The 16,426-nt window shown below is 41.6% G+C and overlaps 1 protein-coding gene across 5 annotated transcripts in view; it reads right to left on the reverse strand.

The window, feature by feature from the left end:
* The window catches only part of LOC111981578 (glycerophosphodiester phosphodiesterase domain-containing protein 5), a 70,355-nt gene that overhangs the window by 36,905 nt on the left and 17,024 nt on the right, over positions 1–16,426 (reverse strand). For 3 of the 5 annotated variants that reach the window (XM_024012909.2, XM_024012908.2, XM_024012907.2), the window contains exon 2: positions 8,230–8,407. In XM_024012909.2, the coding sequence (XP_023868677.1) occupies positions 8,230–8,349 (120 nt within the window). In that variant the 5' untranslated portion in view covers positions 8,350–8,407. Of the gene's footprint in view, positions 1–8,229; positions 15,827–16,426 lie in introns of those variants that run through there. The other 2 variants (XM_024012911.2, XM_070449420.1) reach the window with 2 other exon arrangements.

Here is a 16,426-nt window from a genome sequence, read left to right on the forward strand (position 1 = left end):
TCCAGAATCCCTCAACCAAGCCAGTGCATGGCAGAAGAGGAGTGCTGACCGCCACCGCAGTGAGGCCCCCGTGTTTGTACCGGGGGACAGGGTCTGGCTCTCGACCCGAAACCTACCCCTCCGCTTGCCCTGCCGGAAGCTGGGGCCGCAGTGTGTGGGGCCCTTCAAAGTCCTGAGGAGAATAAATGAGGTGTGTTATCGATTACAACTCCCTTCCTATTATCGTATTAACACCTCGTTTCATGTGTCTCTCCTCAGGCCGGTGGTAGCTGGTCCCCTGCAGGACGGTGAGGTGCCGGAGGTCCCTCCTCCCCCTCTGGACATCGAGGGGTCCCCGGCGTACACGATACGGGCCATTCCGTCTCGAGACGCTGGAAGTTAAAGCTTGGTCGCAAATGGGTCTTCCAAATGAAAATGACCCCAAGCATACTTCCAAAGTTGTGGCAAAATGGCTTAAGGACAACAAAGTCAAGGTATTGGAGTGGCCATCACAAAGCCCTGACCTCAATCCCATAGAAAATGTGTTGGTAGAACTGAAAAAGTGTGTGCGAGCAAGGAGGCCTACAAACCTGACTCAGTTACATAAGCTCTGTCAGGAGGAATGGGCCAAAATTAACCCAACTTATTGTGGGAAGCTTGTGGAAGGCTACCCAAAATGTTTGACCCAAGTTAAACAATTTCAAGGCAAAGCTACCAAATACTAATTGAGTGTATGTAAACTTCTGACCCACTGGGAATGTGATTGTCACGTTCCTGACCTTGTTTTCCTTTTGTATTGTTGTGTTTAGTGGGTCAGGACGTGAGCTGGGTGGGCAGTCTGTGTTGTTTGTTCTATGTTAAGTGTCAGGTTTAATTGACCTTGTATGGCTCTCAATCAGAGGCAGGTGTTTTCGTTTTCCTCTGATTGAGAGACATACATAGGGAGGTTGTTTCACATTGTTTGTCGTGGGTGGTTGTCTCCTGTGTCTGTATGTATGTTCGTGCCACACGGGACTGTAGCGTTTGTTTGTAGTCGTGTACCTGTTCATGCGTTCTTCACGTTATATGTAAGTTCGTGTCCAGGTCTGTCTTCATCGTTTTGTTGTTTTGTAAAATTATCAAGTGTTCTTCGTGTGTTTAGTTTCGTCTTGTTAATAAATCATTATGGCATCATACCTCGCTGCACATTGGTCTTCAGATCCCTCTCTCCTCTCCTCGTCCGAGGAGGAATTAGAGTTCCGTTACAGTGATGAAAGAAAAAAGCCAAAATAAATAATTCTCTCTACTATTATTCTGACATTTCACATTCTTAAAATAAAGTGGTGATCCTAACTGACCTAAGACAGGGAATTTTAACTAGGATTAAATGTCAGGAATTGTGAAACTGAGTTTAATGTATTTGGCTAAGGTGTATGTAAACTTCTGACTTCAACTGTATATTACTGAAAATGTAAGAGTATGGTGACTCCCCTTTCGGGCCTCAAACCGAGGCCACCAGCAACAATGTCAAACACCCTAACCACTGTCCCAATAAGGGATATCTGAAGGGCATGTGCTTATTGGGCCAGTAAATTTAGGCCCTGTCCAGAAGAAACTCCTCCTACCTAGGAACTTATGTAGATGAATCAACTTGATTGGTGTAAGGAATAGATGAATGCAACTTTGAAATAAATCTCAGCTCTGTTAAAAGTACACTCAATAAAAACTATTTTATTGATCATAGTGATTCCGGAGTAACAATAAAACAGGTTAACATGCCCCACCAACATTAGACAACTATACAAAAAGCCTTTAAAATCGCTGAAATAAGTAAGTCAAATCAATGATGAGACTCGTCAGATTAACTGACATCTGACACCGACATGGTGGCGTAGTGGAAAGATCAGAGTATCGTGGACCAAGAGGTTTTGAGTTTAAATCTTAGGTGAAGACATGATTAATAATTACTATATACATGAACATGCACAATGAAATCATTTATGTAAAATAGGTAAGTTGAAAACTGCATGTTAAAAGCAATGTGTCGGTGTGAAAGTATCCCTAACCTTGCCAAAAGACAAAGACCTATGAATGGATCAGTGGTTCACTAATCAGGGCCTTGATTGGCTCTGCAAAAGTAACAAGGCATGATGTTATTGAAACATTCATTTTTTTGTTTCTTTGGGAACATCAGGCGACGTTCTGACAACTGATACACAGAAATGTTCTTGCAACGTTCCCATGAAACATGTCYAGAACATTAACATCTTAGATTCTGAGAACATGGCAACCATGTTCTGTCTATGTTTGGTGGGACGTTGATGGAATATTCTCCTTACCCTCAGAAAACTGGACACATTCACATCTTATGTACTGAGAACACGGCAACCGTCTGGACACATTAATGTTCTTGCAACGTTACCATGAAACGTGTCTAGAACATTAATATCTTAAATTCTGAGAACATGGTAACCACATTCTGGTTCTATTTTACAATAAGGGAATGGCCTCTTGGAAATATTCCTTGTACATAATGGAAACATTCCTATGAAAACGTTAGTTAATGACCTTATGAAACTCTTAAGGGAACATTCTCGAAAGTTTGGGAACATTTTTTGTTAACTGCATCCTCACCAACTGCACCATGCAGCCAATTCCTGGTCAGTGGAAGGCAATATTTGTCTGTCTAATCGTTAGGGTGTTCTTGGTTGACCTCCGGAAACGTGACCAAAGATGTGTCTGAAACATTAACCACCTTTAAAGCGATTCTAAAGATACAAGCAGAACAGAGGATACAAATGAAAGTGACATTTGAGACCTCTCTCTTACCAATTAATTGTACACATGTTATGTTTTCAGTTTGTAAGTGTGTGATATGGGGGTTAAGAAAAGCTTATTTCAACATTTATAAACAATATGCCTGTTGATCTGAGCCTTGCTGTTGGAAAACCACTACAGTGTCCGACTTCGGATGTCACAGATTCATCTCCCCCAACTACACTCATCGACTTCCGTATAGTTGGTGTTGTTAGCCTTACTACTCGAACACACCCAATGAGATGAACATTATGCAAGACTTTGCTCTCACATAGTCACACAGAGTATCTGCACATGTGCACGGGTGTGCTTCACTCTGCTATAACCGGGTAGTTACGGGACCAAAACAGCTGAGAAGTTTAACCTCGCACTACAACGCTCCTGGTTGTGGTGGAAATTGACCCACTACTACTGTTTACTTCATTAAGCTACAACATCTCACTGAGTGTACCTTTAAACTTAACCTAGCCTATGACCTGACCAAGGCCACAGGGTTCCGGTCTAGAAGCACACTTTCCACTGCACCCAGAGGACTTTTTTTGTCTTTCGGTATTGCAGTTTAGCTGAATTCAAGCCCAAAAAGATAATTGCCATAGAGTAGTCCACACTGAAAATTGCAAATAAGACGCCTTAGTCATCACCTTGAGTCAAGTAATTGTCTTAGAAGCCATTTTYTTCCATCACTCACAGCCAAAGATATTAACATTTATACTTCACAAAAATATAAACACAATATGCAAAGTGTTGGTCCCATGTTTCATGAGCTGAAATAAATGATCCCAGAATTGTTCTATTTGCACAAAAAACATTTCTCTCAAATTGTGTGCACAAATTTGTTTACATCCCTGTTAGTGAACATTTCTCCTTTGCCAAGATAATCCATCCAGCTAACAGGTGTGGCATATCACGAAGCTGGTTAAACTGCATGATAATTACACAGGTGCACCTTGTGCTGGGGGCAATAAAAAGCCACTCTAAAATGTGCAGTTTTGTAACACAATGCCACAGATGTCTCAAGTTTTGAGGGAGCATGCAATTGGCATGCTGATTGCAGGAATGTCCACAAAAGCTGCTGCCAGAGAATTTAATGTTAATTTCTATACCATAAGCAGCCTCCTGCGGGATCATCTGAGACCAGTCACCCGGACAGCTGATGAAACGGAGGAGTATTTCTGTCTGTAATAAAGCCKTTTTGTGGGCTTTGATTGGCTGGGCCTGGCTCCCAAGTGGGTGGGCCCATGACTGTGCTTCAGCCCTAAACTTCATAGATTAGGGCCTAATGGATTTATTTAAATTGACTGATTYCCTTATATGAACTGTAACTCAGTAAAATCATTGAAATTGTTGCATGTTATGTTTATATTTTTGTTCAATGTCTGCCATGCTTCTGGATGATGTGATGACGCTGCTCGCGCTTGCTCCAGTGCGCACTGAGTGCTAGCTATCAGCTCTATAACRCAGATGGCAACCACCATGAAACGGGGTATGTGAACATGAGTAAATTACAWTAAAAACAACGGGTGTCTATCTTGGACTATAACTCAAAAGGACCTGACCCATCACCTTATGCATTACTGCCCCACAGTGGCAAGAAGTGACATCTCAAAAAACACCAAAACTATACAAAACATAAATGGCTCCTAGCCTCCCACACATAGGCTACTTTCTGTCCCTAACACTARAACTGAAACCAAATAACATAAAAACTAAATAGAAATGTTTTTATAAAACTTAAACTAACTAAAAACTAGTAAATCAGATCTGAAAACTGACTGAAACTAAACTGAATTTCAAATAAAATATTGAAACTAATAGAAATATATATTAATATAAAAACACAAAACTATATTAACCTTGGTGTGCATGTGTGTGTGAGTGACTACATTCTGCTTTGTAAATGGAGAGAGGGAAAGCAGGCGTGCAGCTGTGTGTTCGTATTTTTCCTCTTGGTCAGCACTTCATTAATGCCCCGCTTACACATTCCCTAACTGGCCTAATTTATGGACAACCTACTGGGTCTTTATAGTCCAATGACAAGTCAAGTACAGCAGGAGTGGCTGTAATACTCTAGTCTGCGTCACACACAGCTGGGAGTCTGGGTCAAAGCATTACATTAAAACACCCCATTGACTTCTACACTAAGCTTATGGCTGCCAATGCCTGCCATAAAGCTACAACTTTACAATGAGCAGCAAAGTTTGATTACTACTCCTCGCTGATACAGACCACTATTTACAGAACATTGAATTTGAGTTGCATTTCATAACAAGACAATAACTCTATTTTGGAAATAATTATTTTGAATCAACTGAATAATGTCTGTCTGTCTTTCTTTATGTATGTATGTTTGGAAAATTGTTCAAATATTCCTGAGGTGTGATCAGCTTTCAATACAGGATGGGCAGAACTGTGTCCTGCTAGCCATTTAAAAGGAGTTTAGCGTTATAGTACACACTGACCTCTATACCTATGCACACTACTCGCTGCCTCCCTCTGTAACATTTTACAGAGCTGACAGGTATAACACTATATTACTTGTTATAAGCATATATGAACTATAATGTCTTATTATTAAAAATTATAAGGCGTATAATACTGTATGTTATTTCTCTCTATGAAGCCTAAGGCAAAGGTCATACAGGCAGGCTCTTGCCTTGCAGGCTGACTGATATTGTTGTGCCCCATCTCACAAGTGTCAGGTTACTGTATCTCAGTCAAGTTTCCTTTGTCACTGTTTTTTCCCCTGCAGGTGATACTGTATGTCTCCTGACTTTGTTTTGCTTACAAACAAGCCTCTACAGCTGCCATAATCTCACTAACAAATTTGTTGGAAAATCATCCATCACCCACCCATGGTCTGAATAAGGCAGTTCTTCAATAAACAGACTTCAGACTAAACTAGCATATGGAATGGATTTAAGATGGTCATACCATGGATCATTTAGCTATTTTATTTAGAATTGTAGGACCAATGTAGGTATAAAAAAATATACATATATATATAAAAAAAAAAAGATAAAATATACAATTTGGCCTTGTCTTCTATAGCCCATAAACGCCTTGAGTAACACATTCCTAAATGGCAAAACATACAGTCCCCAAAAAATCATAAGGAATAAGGTTTTGAAGTGTCTGTCCTATATATAGGAAATATAAGAAAGCTCAGGAATATGCACTGAACTAAAATATAAACACAACATGTAAAGTGTTGGTCCCGTGTTTGACGAGCTAAAATAAAAGATCCCAGAAATGTCCATTTGCATAAAGAAGCTTATTTCTAAAAGAAATTGTATACACATTTGTTTATATCCCTGTTAGTAAGCATTTCTCCAAGATAATTCATCCACCTGACAGGTGTGGCATATCAAGAAGCTGATTAAACAGCATGATCATTACACAGACAATAAAAGGCCAATCTAAAATGCACACAACACAATGCCACGGATGTCTCAAATCTGAGAGAGCGTGCAATTGGCATGCTGACTGCAGGAATGTCCACCATGTTAATTTCTCTACCATAAGCCACTTCCAACTTTGTTTTAGAGAATTTGGCCAACCGGCCTCACAACCGCAGACCACGTGTATGAAGTTGTTTGGGCTAGCGGTTTGCTGAGGTCAACATTGTGAACAGAAAGCCCAACGGTGGCTGTGGGGTTATGGTATGAGCAGGCATAAGTTACGGACAACGAGCACAATTGCATTTTAACAATGGCAATTTGAATGCAGAGAGATACCATGATGAGATCCTGAGGCCCATTGTCGTGCCATTAATCCGCTGCCATCACCTCATGTTTCAGCATGATACCGCACGGCCCCATGTCGCAAGGATCTGTACACAATTCTTGGAAGCTGAAATGTCCCAGTTCTTCCTTGGCCTACATACTCACCAGACATGTCACCCATTGAGCACGTTGGGATGCTCTGGATCGATGTGTACGACAGCGTATTCCAGTTCCTTCTAATCTCCAGCAACTTCGCACACCCATTGAAAAGGAGTGGGACAACATTACACAGGCCACAATCAACAGCCTTATCAACTTTATGCGAAGGGTGATGTGTCGCGCTGCATGAGGCAAATGGTGGTCACACCAGATACTGACTGATTTTATGATCCACGCCCCTACCTTTTTCTTTAAAGGTATCTGTGACCAACAGATGCATATCTGTATTCCCAGTCATGTGAAATCCATAGATTAGGTTCTAATGAATTTGTTTCAATTGGCTGATTTCCTTACATGAACTAGCTCAGTAAAATCTTTAAAATTGTGGCATGTTGCGTTTATATTATTGTTCAGTACATATAAATATATGTTTGTTTTTTTTACACGAATTTAACCCCTTTATTTGGAGCACAAAATACTTCCAAACGTCCTGGTACTGGGAGAACACCATCGTGTTCGTGGGAGTCTCATCTTTCCATCAAGTGGTTATATTAGTTTGTAGGCCAAACCTTTCTGACGCTACAAACGTTTTTGTGAGAAGACTACCGGTCTGTCAAACAGCACTGTAGCTCTGCCACTTTCCACCACAGATGCAGAACGGCAACATAGGCGGATGCGGTGCATTGAGACGCAGCCCATATCTCTAGCTGAAACTTTTTATGGGGATTTTTTTTATTACGTTAATTGGATTGACGCAAAGCAGCCAATCCATAAACATTCGAACGTCAGACAGTAACCAGTTTGTCAAAGATCATTCTGGTTTAAACATGTTGATTCCACTTAGGTACATGGAGCTAAATCAGGTATGCTGCAGTAATGTTAATGACAGCCTAATAAACAGTCAGACAAACACACAGACACACCACACACACATGCATGCACACACACACACACACAGACTCACACACACAAATACTAATTGTGCTTATGAAGGTCTATCAATCCCTATATTGGTAATTCATCATTACCATTGATGTTTTGCGGTCTCCTGCTGCTCAGTAAATGTCAGATGAGGAGATCCAAAGCGTTTTCTTTTGAGCTCAAAGCATAGTTAAGCAGCATTAGCACAGATTCTCTGTTTGGGCCTCAATCCATGTGGGTAAATAGATATTATGACTAACGGTCATTCAGTGCATCTACTGGTTATTAGTGATGGGGGGAAGAAAAAATTATCGATACAGTTACATATCACAATATTATTTTGTAGGTAGCATTAGCTAGCGCTAATTGGCTGTACCTGCGCCCAAAACTCTGGTATTTTTCATCCTATAGCTTGTTCTCCATCTTATTTTTCAAAATAGTGAGCCCTTTAATAATGGAATTTGACTGATTGAGGACTAGAGTGGTCCTCCGCAACAAGTCCAGGCATGTTGCCAGCAGGTGCATTTAAAGGTCAGGACAATCTAGCTCTCAGACATTCCACTGATTTGTATGACAAGAGAATGTACAAATACACCTATCATTTGTCCACAACAGAGCATCTTGTGACATTTGCAGAAGTCTTGTCTCTCACCTTGGAGCTGTCGTCATGTGAACGCTGGTAGCGTTTCCAGCGGCAGCCATAGATCCCAGTGAGGAAGGACAAACACAGCTGCTTCTCATAGACCTGCTGCAAGGGTTGGTGCTTCACCATGCTCCTTCAGCCTCGGCTCGCCACCGGTCCGCTAGCATTCCACACTGAACAAGGAAGCCTGCAGGAGAAGAAGACCGAAACATCTTGAAGATAATTAAAAACTGGAGAGATCATTTGGAGAGAATAAAGTAACTTGAAGGAAGATAAAGGAGTGTTTGTGTGGAATACCATTTATTATATTTTCCAGCTACTCAACATGATGACTGTCTTTCCAGTAACTGAACTCCATGGTGATTGTTGTGATGAACAACAGGAACCCTATAAAACCTTAAAACATGCATGAATATTCCGTGCCTTAGTCATGTAACTGGGGTAGTTGGATTGTGGATCAGAGGATTGATTTCTTTATCTTTACTCATGGTTACTCTGCCACCCGAAGCCTCCAACCATCCTATGATTAATGAGTTCTTGGCAACCAAGCACACATCAGCACATTTCAAAATGGCCTGTTAAAAGAATAGCCTGCTCGAGAAAGAGGCCCAGTATGTTCAGCTCCCATTTGCCTCATGCTTTTTAAAATGTTGGTTGTCTTGGTTGCGTTTAAAAATGTCCTCTTGGCAAAGATAGCTTTTTCATGCGCCTTTGGAGAACAAGGAAACCTTTCCTCAAATTGCTGACACTTCTGTTCTGGAGTTGTCACGCCCTGACCATAGAGAGCCTTTTATTCTCTATGTTGGTTAGGTCAGGGTGTGACTAGGGTGGGTCATCTAGGTAATTATATTTCTATGTTGGCCTGGTATGGTTCCCAATCAGAGGCAGCTGTTTATCGTTGTCTCTGATTTGGGATCATATTAAGGCAGCCAATTCCCCTTTGTGCTTTGTGGGATCTTGACGATGTATAGTTGCCTGTGAGCACTATTGTAGCTTCACGTTTCGTTTGAGATTTATTGTTTTGTTTTGCTGTGAGTTTCACTTAGTAAATAAAAGATGTGGAAACCAGATCACGCTGCGCTTTGGTCCACTTATTATAACGAACGTGACAGGAGTCACTGTCTATCATTTGTTTTATTACTCTCTGGTTCAACATTTTCATCTTGACAGTCATTTAAACAGCAGTATACAGCATTACGTAAACAATACCTTTGAAAGAGTCTCAATGCAACTACTGTAGTATGAACCTTCCTCATGGCTTCATAATACTTAGACACAACCAATGGATCAATTCTCTACAGTTGCAAAACAAGAGTCGATTTTGTGAAACATTGACCTTCAGTTCTCTTTCTAACTGCTCTCGATGGTGCAGCTGCAGAACCTTTTGAGGATCTGAGGACCCATGCCAAATCTTTTCAGTCTCCTGAGGGGGAATAGGCTTTCGTCGTGCTCTCTTCACGACTGTCTTGGTGTGTTAGGACCATGATAGTTTGTTGGTGATGTGGACACCAAGGAACTTGAAGCTCAACCTGCTCCACTACAGCCCTGTTGATGAGAATGGGGGCATGCTCGGTCCTCCTTTTTCTGTAGTCCACAATCATTTGTCTTGATCACATTGAGGAAGAGGTTGTTATCCTGGCACCACACGGCCAGGTCTCTGACCTCCTCCCTATAGGCTGTTTCATCGTTGTCGGTGATCAGGCCTACCACTGTTGTGTCATCGGCAAAGTTAATGATGGTGTTGGAGTCATGCATGGCCGTGCAGTCATGAGTGAGCAGGGAGTACAGGAGGGGACTGAGCACGCACCCCTGAGGGGCCCCCGTGTTGAGGATCGGCGTGGCGGATGTGTTGTTACCTAACCTTACCACCTGAGGGCAAATAGAATACAGTATATACATTTGAAATGAGTAAAGCAATGAGAAACTGGAGAGGTGCCCTTATATAGTAGGCAAAACATATTCACATTAATTATGAACAAAAAGCTGGATAAAGCAGCCTAGTCCCATAATAAAAGAGTGAACAATCTAAAGTTGCAGCCTTCTCAATTATTGTGATATATTCTTATTACAATAAATTCTTAATGTTGTGTGACTAGGAAAGGAAATCATACTATATATCTGTAGGACTGAAACACATCATCCATCCTCTGGCAACTCTCTTGATACTGAGGACCAATACCATGTTTTAATGGACAAAATGACAAAACAATGTCCTTTCAATTCAACACATATCAAGCCAAACCCAACCTCAGCACCCAGAACCAAATCAGCTGAGGCTGTCATGAGCGACTACGCCTAACCACATGTGATGCACTTTCCAACATTCAATGAAAGTATTAATTACATGTAAAACAGAACATGATTGCACTTCTTGTGTATCTACAGTGTATTCGGAAAGTATTCAGACCTCTTGACTTTTTCAAAATATTTTCCTCATCAATCCACACATACCCCATAATGACAAAGCGAAAACAGGTTTTTAGAATTTTATGTACAAAAGTCTAAAGAATTTAAAACAGTAATACATTATTTACATAAATAATCAGACCCTTTGCTATGAGACTCGAAATTGAGCTCAGGTGCATCCTGTTTCCATTGATCATCCTTGAGATGTTTCTACAACTTGATTGGAGTCCACCTGTGGTAAATTCAATTAATTGGACATGATTGGGAAAGGCACACGCCTGTCTATATAAGGTCCCACAGTTGGCAGTGCAAGTCAGAGCAAAAAGGAATTGAGGTCAAAGGAATTGTCTGTAGAGCTCCGAGACAGGATTGTGTTGAGGCACAGATCTGGGGAAGGTTACCAAAACATTTCTGCAGCATTGAAGGTCCCCAAGAATACAGCGGCCTCCATCACTCTTAAATGGAAGATGTTTGGAACCACCAATACTCTTCCTAGAGCTGGCCGCCTGGCCAAACTGAGCAATCGGCGGAGAAGGGCCTTGGTCAGGGAGGGGACCAAGAACCGATGGTCACTCTGACAGAGCTCCAGAGTTCCTCTGTAGAGATGGGAGAACCTTCCAGAAGGACAACCATTTCCGCAGCACTCCACCAATCAAGCCTTTATGGTAGAGTGACCAGACGAAAGCCACTCCTCAGTAAAAGGCACATGACAGCACGCTTGGAGTTTGCCAAGAGGCACCTAAAGACTCTCAGACCATGAGTACCAAGATTCTATGTTCTGACGAAACCAACTCTTTGGCMTAACTATCAAGCTTCACATCTGGAGTAAACTTGGCACCATCCCTATGGTTATGGCAGCATCATGCTGTGGGGATGTTTTCAGCGGCAGGGACTGGGAGACTAGTCAGGATTGAGGGAAAGATGTACTTTGCTCCGTTCATAGAGATCCTTGATGAAAACTTGCTCCAGAGTGCTCAGGACCTCAGACTGGGGCAAAGGTTCACCTTCCAACAGGACAACAACCCTAAGCACACAGCCAAGACAACGCAGGAGAGGCTTCGGGACAAGTCTCTGAATGTCCTTCATTGCCCCAGCCAGAGACCGAACTTGAACCTGATCGAACATCTCTGGAGAGACCTGAAAATGGCTGTGCAGCAACACTCCCCATACAACCTGACAGAGCTTGAGAGGATCTGCAGAGAAGAATGGGAGAAACTCCGCAAATACAGGTGTGCCAAACTTGTAGTGTCATACTCAAGAAGACTTAAGGCTGTAATCGCTGCCAAAGGTGCTTCAACAAAGTACTGAGTAAAGGGTCTGAATACTTATGTAAATGTGATATTTTATTGACAGCTGACCCTTACCTACTGACTCTTACCTTAACCCTAATCTTAACCTAACCTTAATGCTAACAAATTTGGAAATTATATATCAATTTGCATGTCAGCCACATCCCCTTAGTTTTTCCCTACCTCAAGCTGAAAATCAATCTTACACAAGAACATACGGTATCAATCACTGCCAAAAGCTACATTTCCACTATCTCCTCCACTCTGTTGATTTATCAAATCAATGCTACCATGCCAACCTAAACGAGATAAGCACGAAAATATTGATTGGTCTTTTTAATCACACCAGCGTCAGTATTCTCTCAGTGAATGGCTGTCAGATGATGACATAGCACAGTGACAGGAGCCCATTTCCTGGTTAATCTTCCCAGACAAAGAGAGCAGTGAATTTCCCCCTGTTCTTTATCTCCTAACAGACTGACCGATTCTCAGAACGGAGAGATAGAGAGAGTGAGATTGAAAACGTGAGTGGCTGGCAGCTCCAGCTGTATTATCTGGTTTCCTCAGCTCAGCTGTGTTTGTGTAAAGCTACTGTGCCAGGGCCACTGTTTCCATGACGCTGGAACGAGCTCCCTATCAGCCTTTCACAGATCTAGCCTGGTCCAGGAATAGGGTTTATTCAAGAAATAAGATTGATGCTTTATTGAGTAATGACCATATAAACCAGTGGAGGGTCTTCAGATGAGAATGTGGAGGAGCATCCTCCTCAGTGAATTTCATAAAAATTTAAATAGTGAAACATTAAAAAAGTCATCCTTTTTATACAAAACTATACTAAATATATTCACGTCACCAAGTAATTGATTAAAACACACTGTTTTGTAACAGTCTACAGTAGCCTTAACAGCACTTTGTAGGGTAGCACCATGGTTTAGCCGGACGACAGCTCGTTTCCGTCCTCCTCTTGGTACATTGGCTTCAATACAAAACCTAGGAAGCTCATGGATCTCACCCCTTTCCATAAACTTACACAGTAATTATGACAACTTCCGGAGGACATCGTCCAATCCATCAGAGCTCTTACAGCATGAATTGACATGATGTCCACCCAATCAAAGGATCAGAGAATGAATCTAGTACTGAAAGCATAAGCTACAGCTAGCTAGCACTGCAGTGCATAAAATGTTGTGAGTAGTTGTCTAAGAGAAAGACAATAGTTGAACAGTTTTGAACAAATTAATTAATTGAAAAATTAAGGAGAAGCAAAAGAGCAAGAGAGATATGTATTTTTCTTTTCACTTTCACTTAGCTAGTGAATGCAGCTAGCTAGTTTAGCCTACTCAAACACCGGCAGAGAGGGATGCTATGTTAGCTAGCTGGCTATGGCTATCCAACACTGGAACCCTTCCAAGTCAAGGTAAGCTTTTGGTTTAATTAATTATTGCCACCGGGGTCCACGGGTGTAACTGCTAAACTGTTTGCTGACTGTACACTGTACTGCATGATTGTAGCGGGTTTACTAACGAGTTAGTTCTAGTAGCTATGTTGACTATGACGTTAGCTTATATAGAGACAACAATGTAGGCTGTGTGTAGCGGTTAGGGGTTATGATATGAAGGTTTGGCTTCTAAAGGTTTTTTCACCTGGTCACAGACAGCTGATGTGTTTGTTGTACACTGAAGTCTACAGGCGAAGGGAAAAGGTAAGAGGAGGAAAGCGTGTAGATGTGAGAAGGAATTATACAATGAGCAAAATGATTATGCTGTTTGTATGTGGCTGCTATGAAAGTGAACTGTGTTTGTGTGTGATTAGGGGTGTATTCATTCCACTGAGTTTGTTGAAAAACATATCTTAAGCGGAAGCAAACGGAACAAAATGGARATAAACATACACTAACTATACTGAACAAAAATATAAATGCAACATGCTGACAATTTCAAAGTCAGCATGCCAATTGCATGCTCCCTCAAAACTTGTGACATCTTTGGCATTGTGTTGTGTGACAAAAATGTACATTTTAGTGTGGCCTTTTATTGTCCACAGCACAAGTTGCACCTGTGTAATTATCATGCGGTTTAACTAGCTTCGTGATATGCCACACCTGTCAGGTGGATGGATTATCTTGGTAAAGGAGAAATGCTCACTAACAGGTATGTAAACATTTTAGAGAAATAAGCTTTTTGTGCACATTTCTGCGATCTTTTATTTCAGCTCATGAAACATGGGACCAACACTTTACATGTTGCGTTTATATTTTTGTTCAGTGTACATTACCAAAAGTATGTGGACACCTGCTTGTCGTAAAATCTCATTCCGCTCAGCCACAAGAGCATTAGTGAGGTCGGACAATGATGTTGGGTGATTAGGCCTGGCTTACAGTTGGCTTTCCAATTCATCCCAAATGTTTCTGTATGGATCTTGCTTTGTGCACAGGGGCATTGTAATGCTGAAACAGGAAAGGGCCTTCCTCAAACTGTTGCTGCAAACTTGGAAGAACAGAATTGTCTAGAATGTAATTGTATATTGCAGGGTTAAGATTTCCCTTCACTGGAACTAAGGGGTCTAGCCCGAACCATGAAAAACAGCCCCAGACCTTTATTCCTCTTCCACCAAACTTTACAGTTGGCACTATGCATTTGGGAAGGTAATATTCTCCTGGCATCCGCCAAACCCAGATTTGTCTGTCAGACTGCCAGATGGTGAAGTCTGTTTCATCACTCTAAATAACGCATTCCACTAATCCAGAGTTCAATGGCGACGAGCTTTACAGCACTCCAGCCGATGCTTGGCATTGCGCATGGTGATCTTAGGCTCGGCCAACAGTTCTTGTGCTCGGCCAACAGTTCTTGTGCTGACATTGCTTCCAGAGGCAGTTTGAAAGTCGTTAGTGAGTGTTGCAACGGATGATTTTTACGCGCTACGTGCTTCAGCACTCGGCGGTCCCATTCTGTGAGCTTGTGTGGCCTACCACTTCGCGGCTGAGCCGTTGTTGCTCCTAGACGTTTCCACTTCACAATAACAACAATTACAGTTGACCGGAGAAGCTCTAGCAGGGCAGAAATTTGACGAACTGACTTGTTGGAAAGGTGGTATCCTAGGACGGTGCCACGTTGAAAGTCATTGAGTTCTTCAGTAAGGCCATTCCACTGCCAATGTTTGTTTAATGAGATTGCATGGCTGTGTGCTCAATTTTAAACAGCTGTCAGCAACAGGTGTGGCTGAAATAGCCGAATCCACTAATTTGAAGGGGTGTCCACATACTTTTGCATATACAGAGCATTTTGAAAGAATTCAGACCCTTTCACTATTTCCACATTTTGTTACATTATTCTAAAATGGAATACATTTAAAAAAATCGTCATCTATTTACACACAATACCCATAATGACAAAGTGAAAACAGGTTATTAGAAATGTTTTGCACATTCATTAAAAAAAAAAAAAAACGTATTTACATACAGTTGAAGTCGGAAGTTTACATACACCTTAGCCAAATACATTTAAACTCTGTTTTTCACTAATCCTGACATTTAATCCGAGTAAAAAGTCCCTGTCTTAGGTCAGTTAGGATCACCACTTTATTTTAWGAATGTGAAATGTCAGAATAATAGTAGAGAGAATGATTTATTTCAGCTTTAATTTATTTCAAGTTTACATACACTCAATTAGTATTTGGTAGCATTGCCTTGAAACTGTTTAACTTGGGTCAAACATCTCGAGTAGCCTTCCACAAGCTTCCCACAATAAATTGGGTGAATTTCGGCCATTCCTCCTGACAGAGTGGTGTAACTGAGTCAGTTTGTAGGCCATCTTGCTTGCACACGCTTTTTCAGTTCTGCCAACAAATTTTCTATGGGATTGAGGTCAGGGCTTTGTGATGGCCACTCCAATACCTTGACTTTGTTGTCCTTAAGCCATTTTGCCACAACTTTGGAAGTATGCTTGGGGTCATTGTCCATTTGGAAGACCCATTTGCGACCAAGCTTTAACTTCCTGACTGATGTCTTGAGATGTTGCTAAAATATATCCACATAATTTTTCTTCCTCATGATGCCATCTATTTTGTGAAGTGCACCAGTCCCTCCTGCAGCAAAGCACCCCACAACATGATGCTGCCACCCCGTGCTTCATGGTTCAACGTGTTCTTCGGTTTGCAAGCCTCCCCCTTTTTCCTCCTAACATAACAAATGGTCATTATGGCCAAACAGTTCTATTTTTGTTTCATCAGACCACAGGACATTTCTCCAAAAAGTTCGATCTTTGTCCCCATGTGCAGTTGCAAACCGTAGTCTGGCTTTTTTAATTGCAGTTTTGGAGCAGTGGCTTCTTCCTTGCTGAGTGGCCTTTCAGGTTATGTCGATATAGGACTCGTTTTCCTGTGGATATAGATACTTTTCTACCTGTTTCCTCCAGCATCTTCACAAGGTCCTTTGTGGTTGTTCTGGGATTGATTTGCACTTTTCGCACCAAAGTACGTTCATCTCTAGGGGACAGAACGCGCCTCCTTCCTGA

The sequence above is a fragment of the Salvelinus sp. IW2-2015 genome, linkage group LG20, assembly GCF_002910315.2.
Source record: "Salvelinus sp. IW2-2015 linkage group LG20, ASM291031v2, whole genome shotgun sequence".
Lineage (NCBI taxonomy): Eukaryota > Metazoa > Chordata > Actinopteri > Salmoniformes > Salmonidae > Salvelinus > Salvelinus sp. IW2-2015.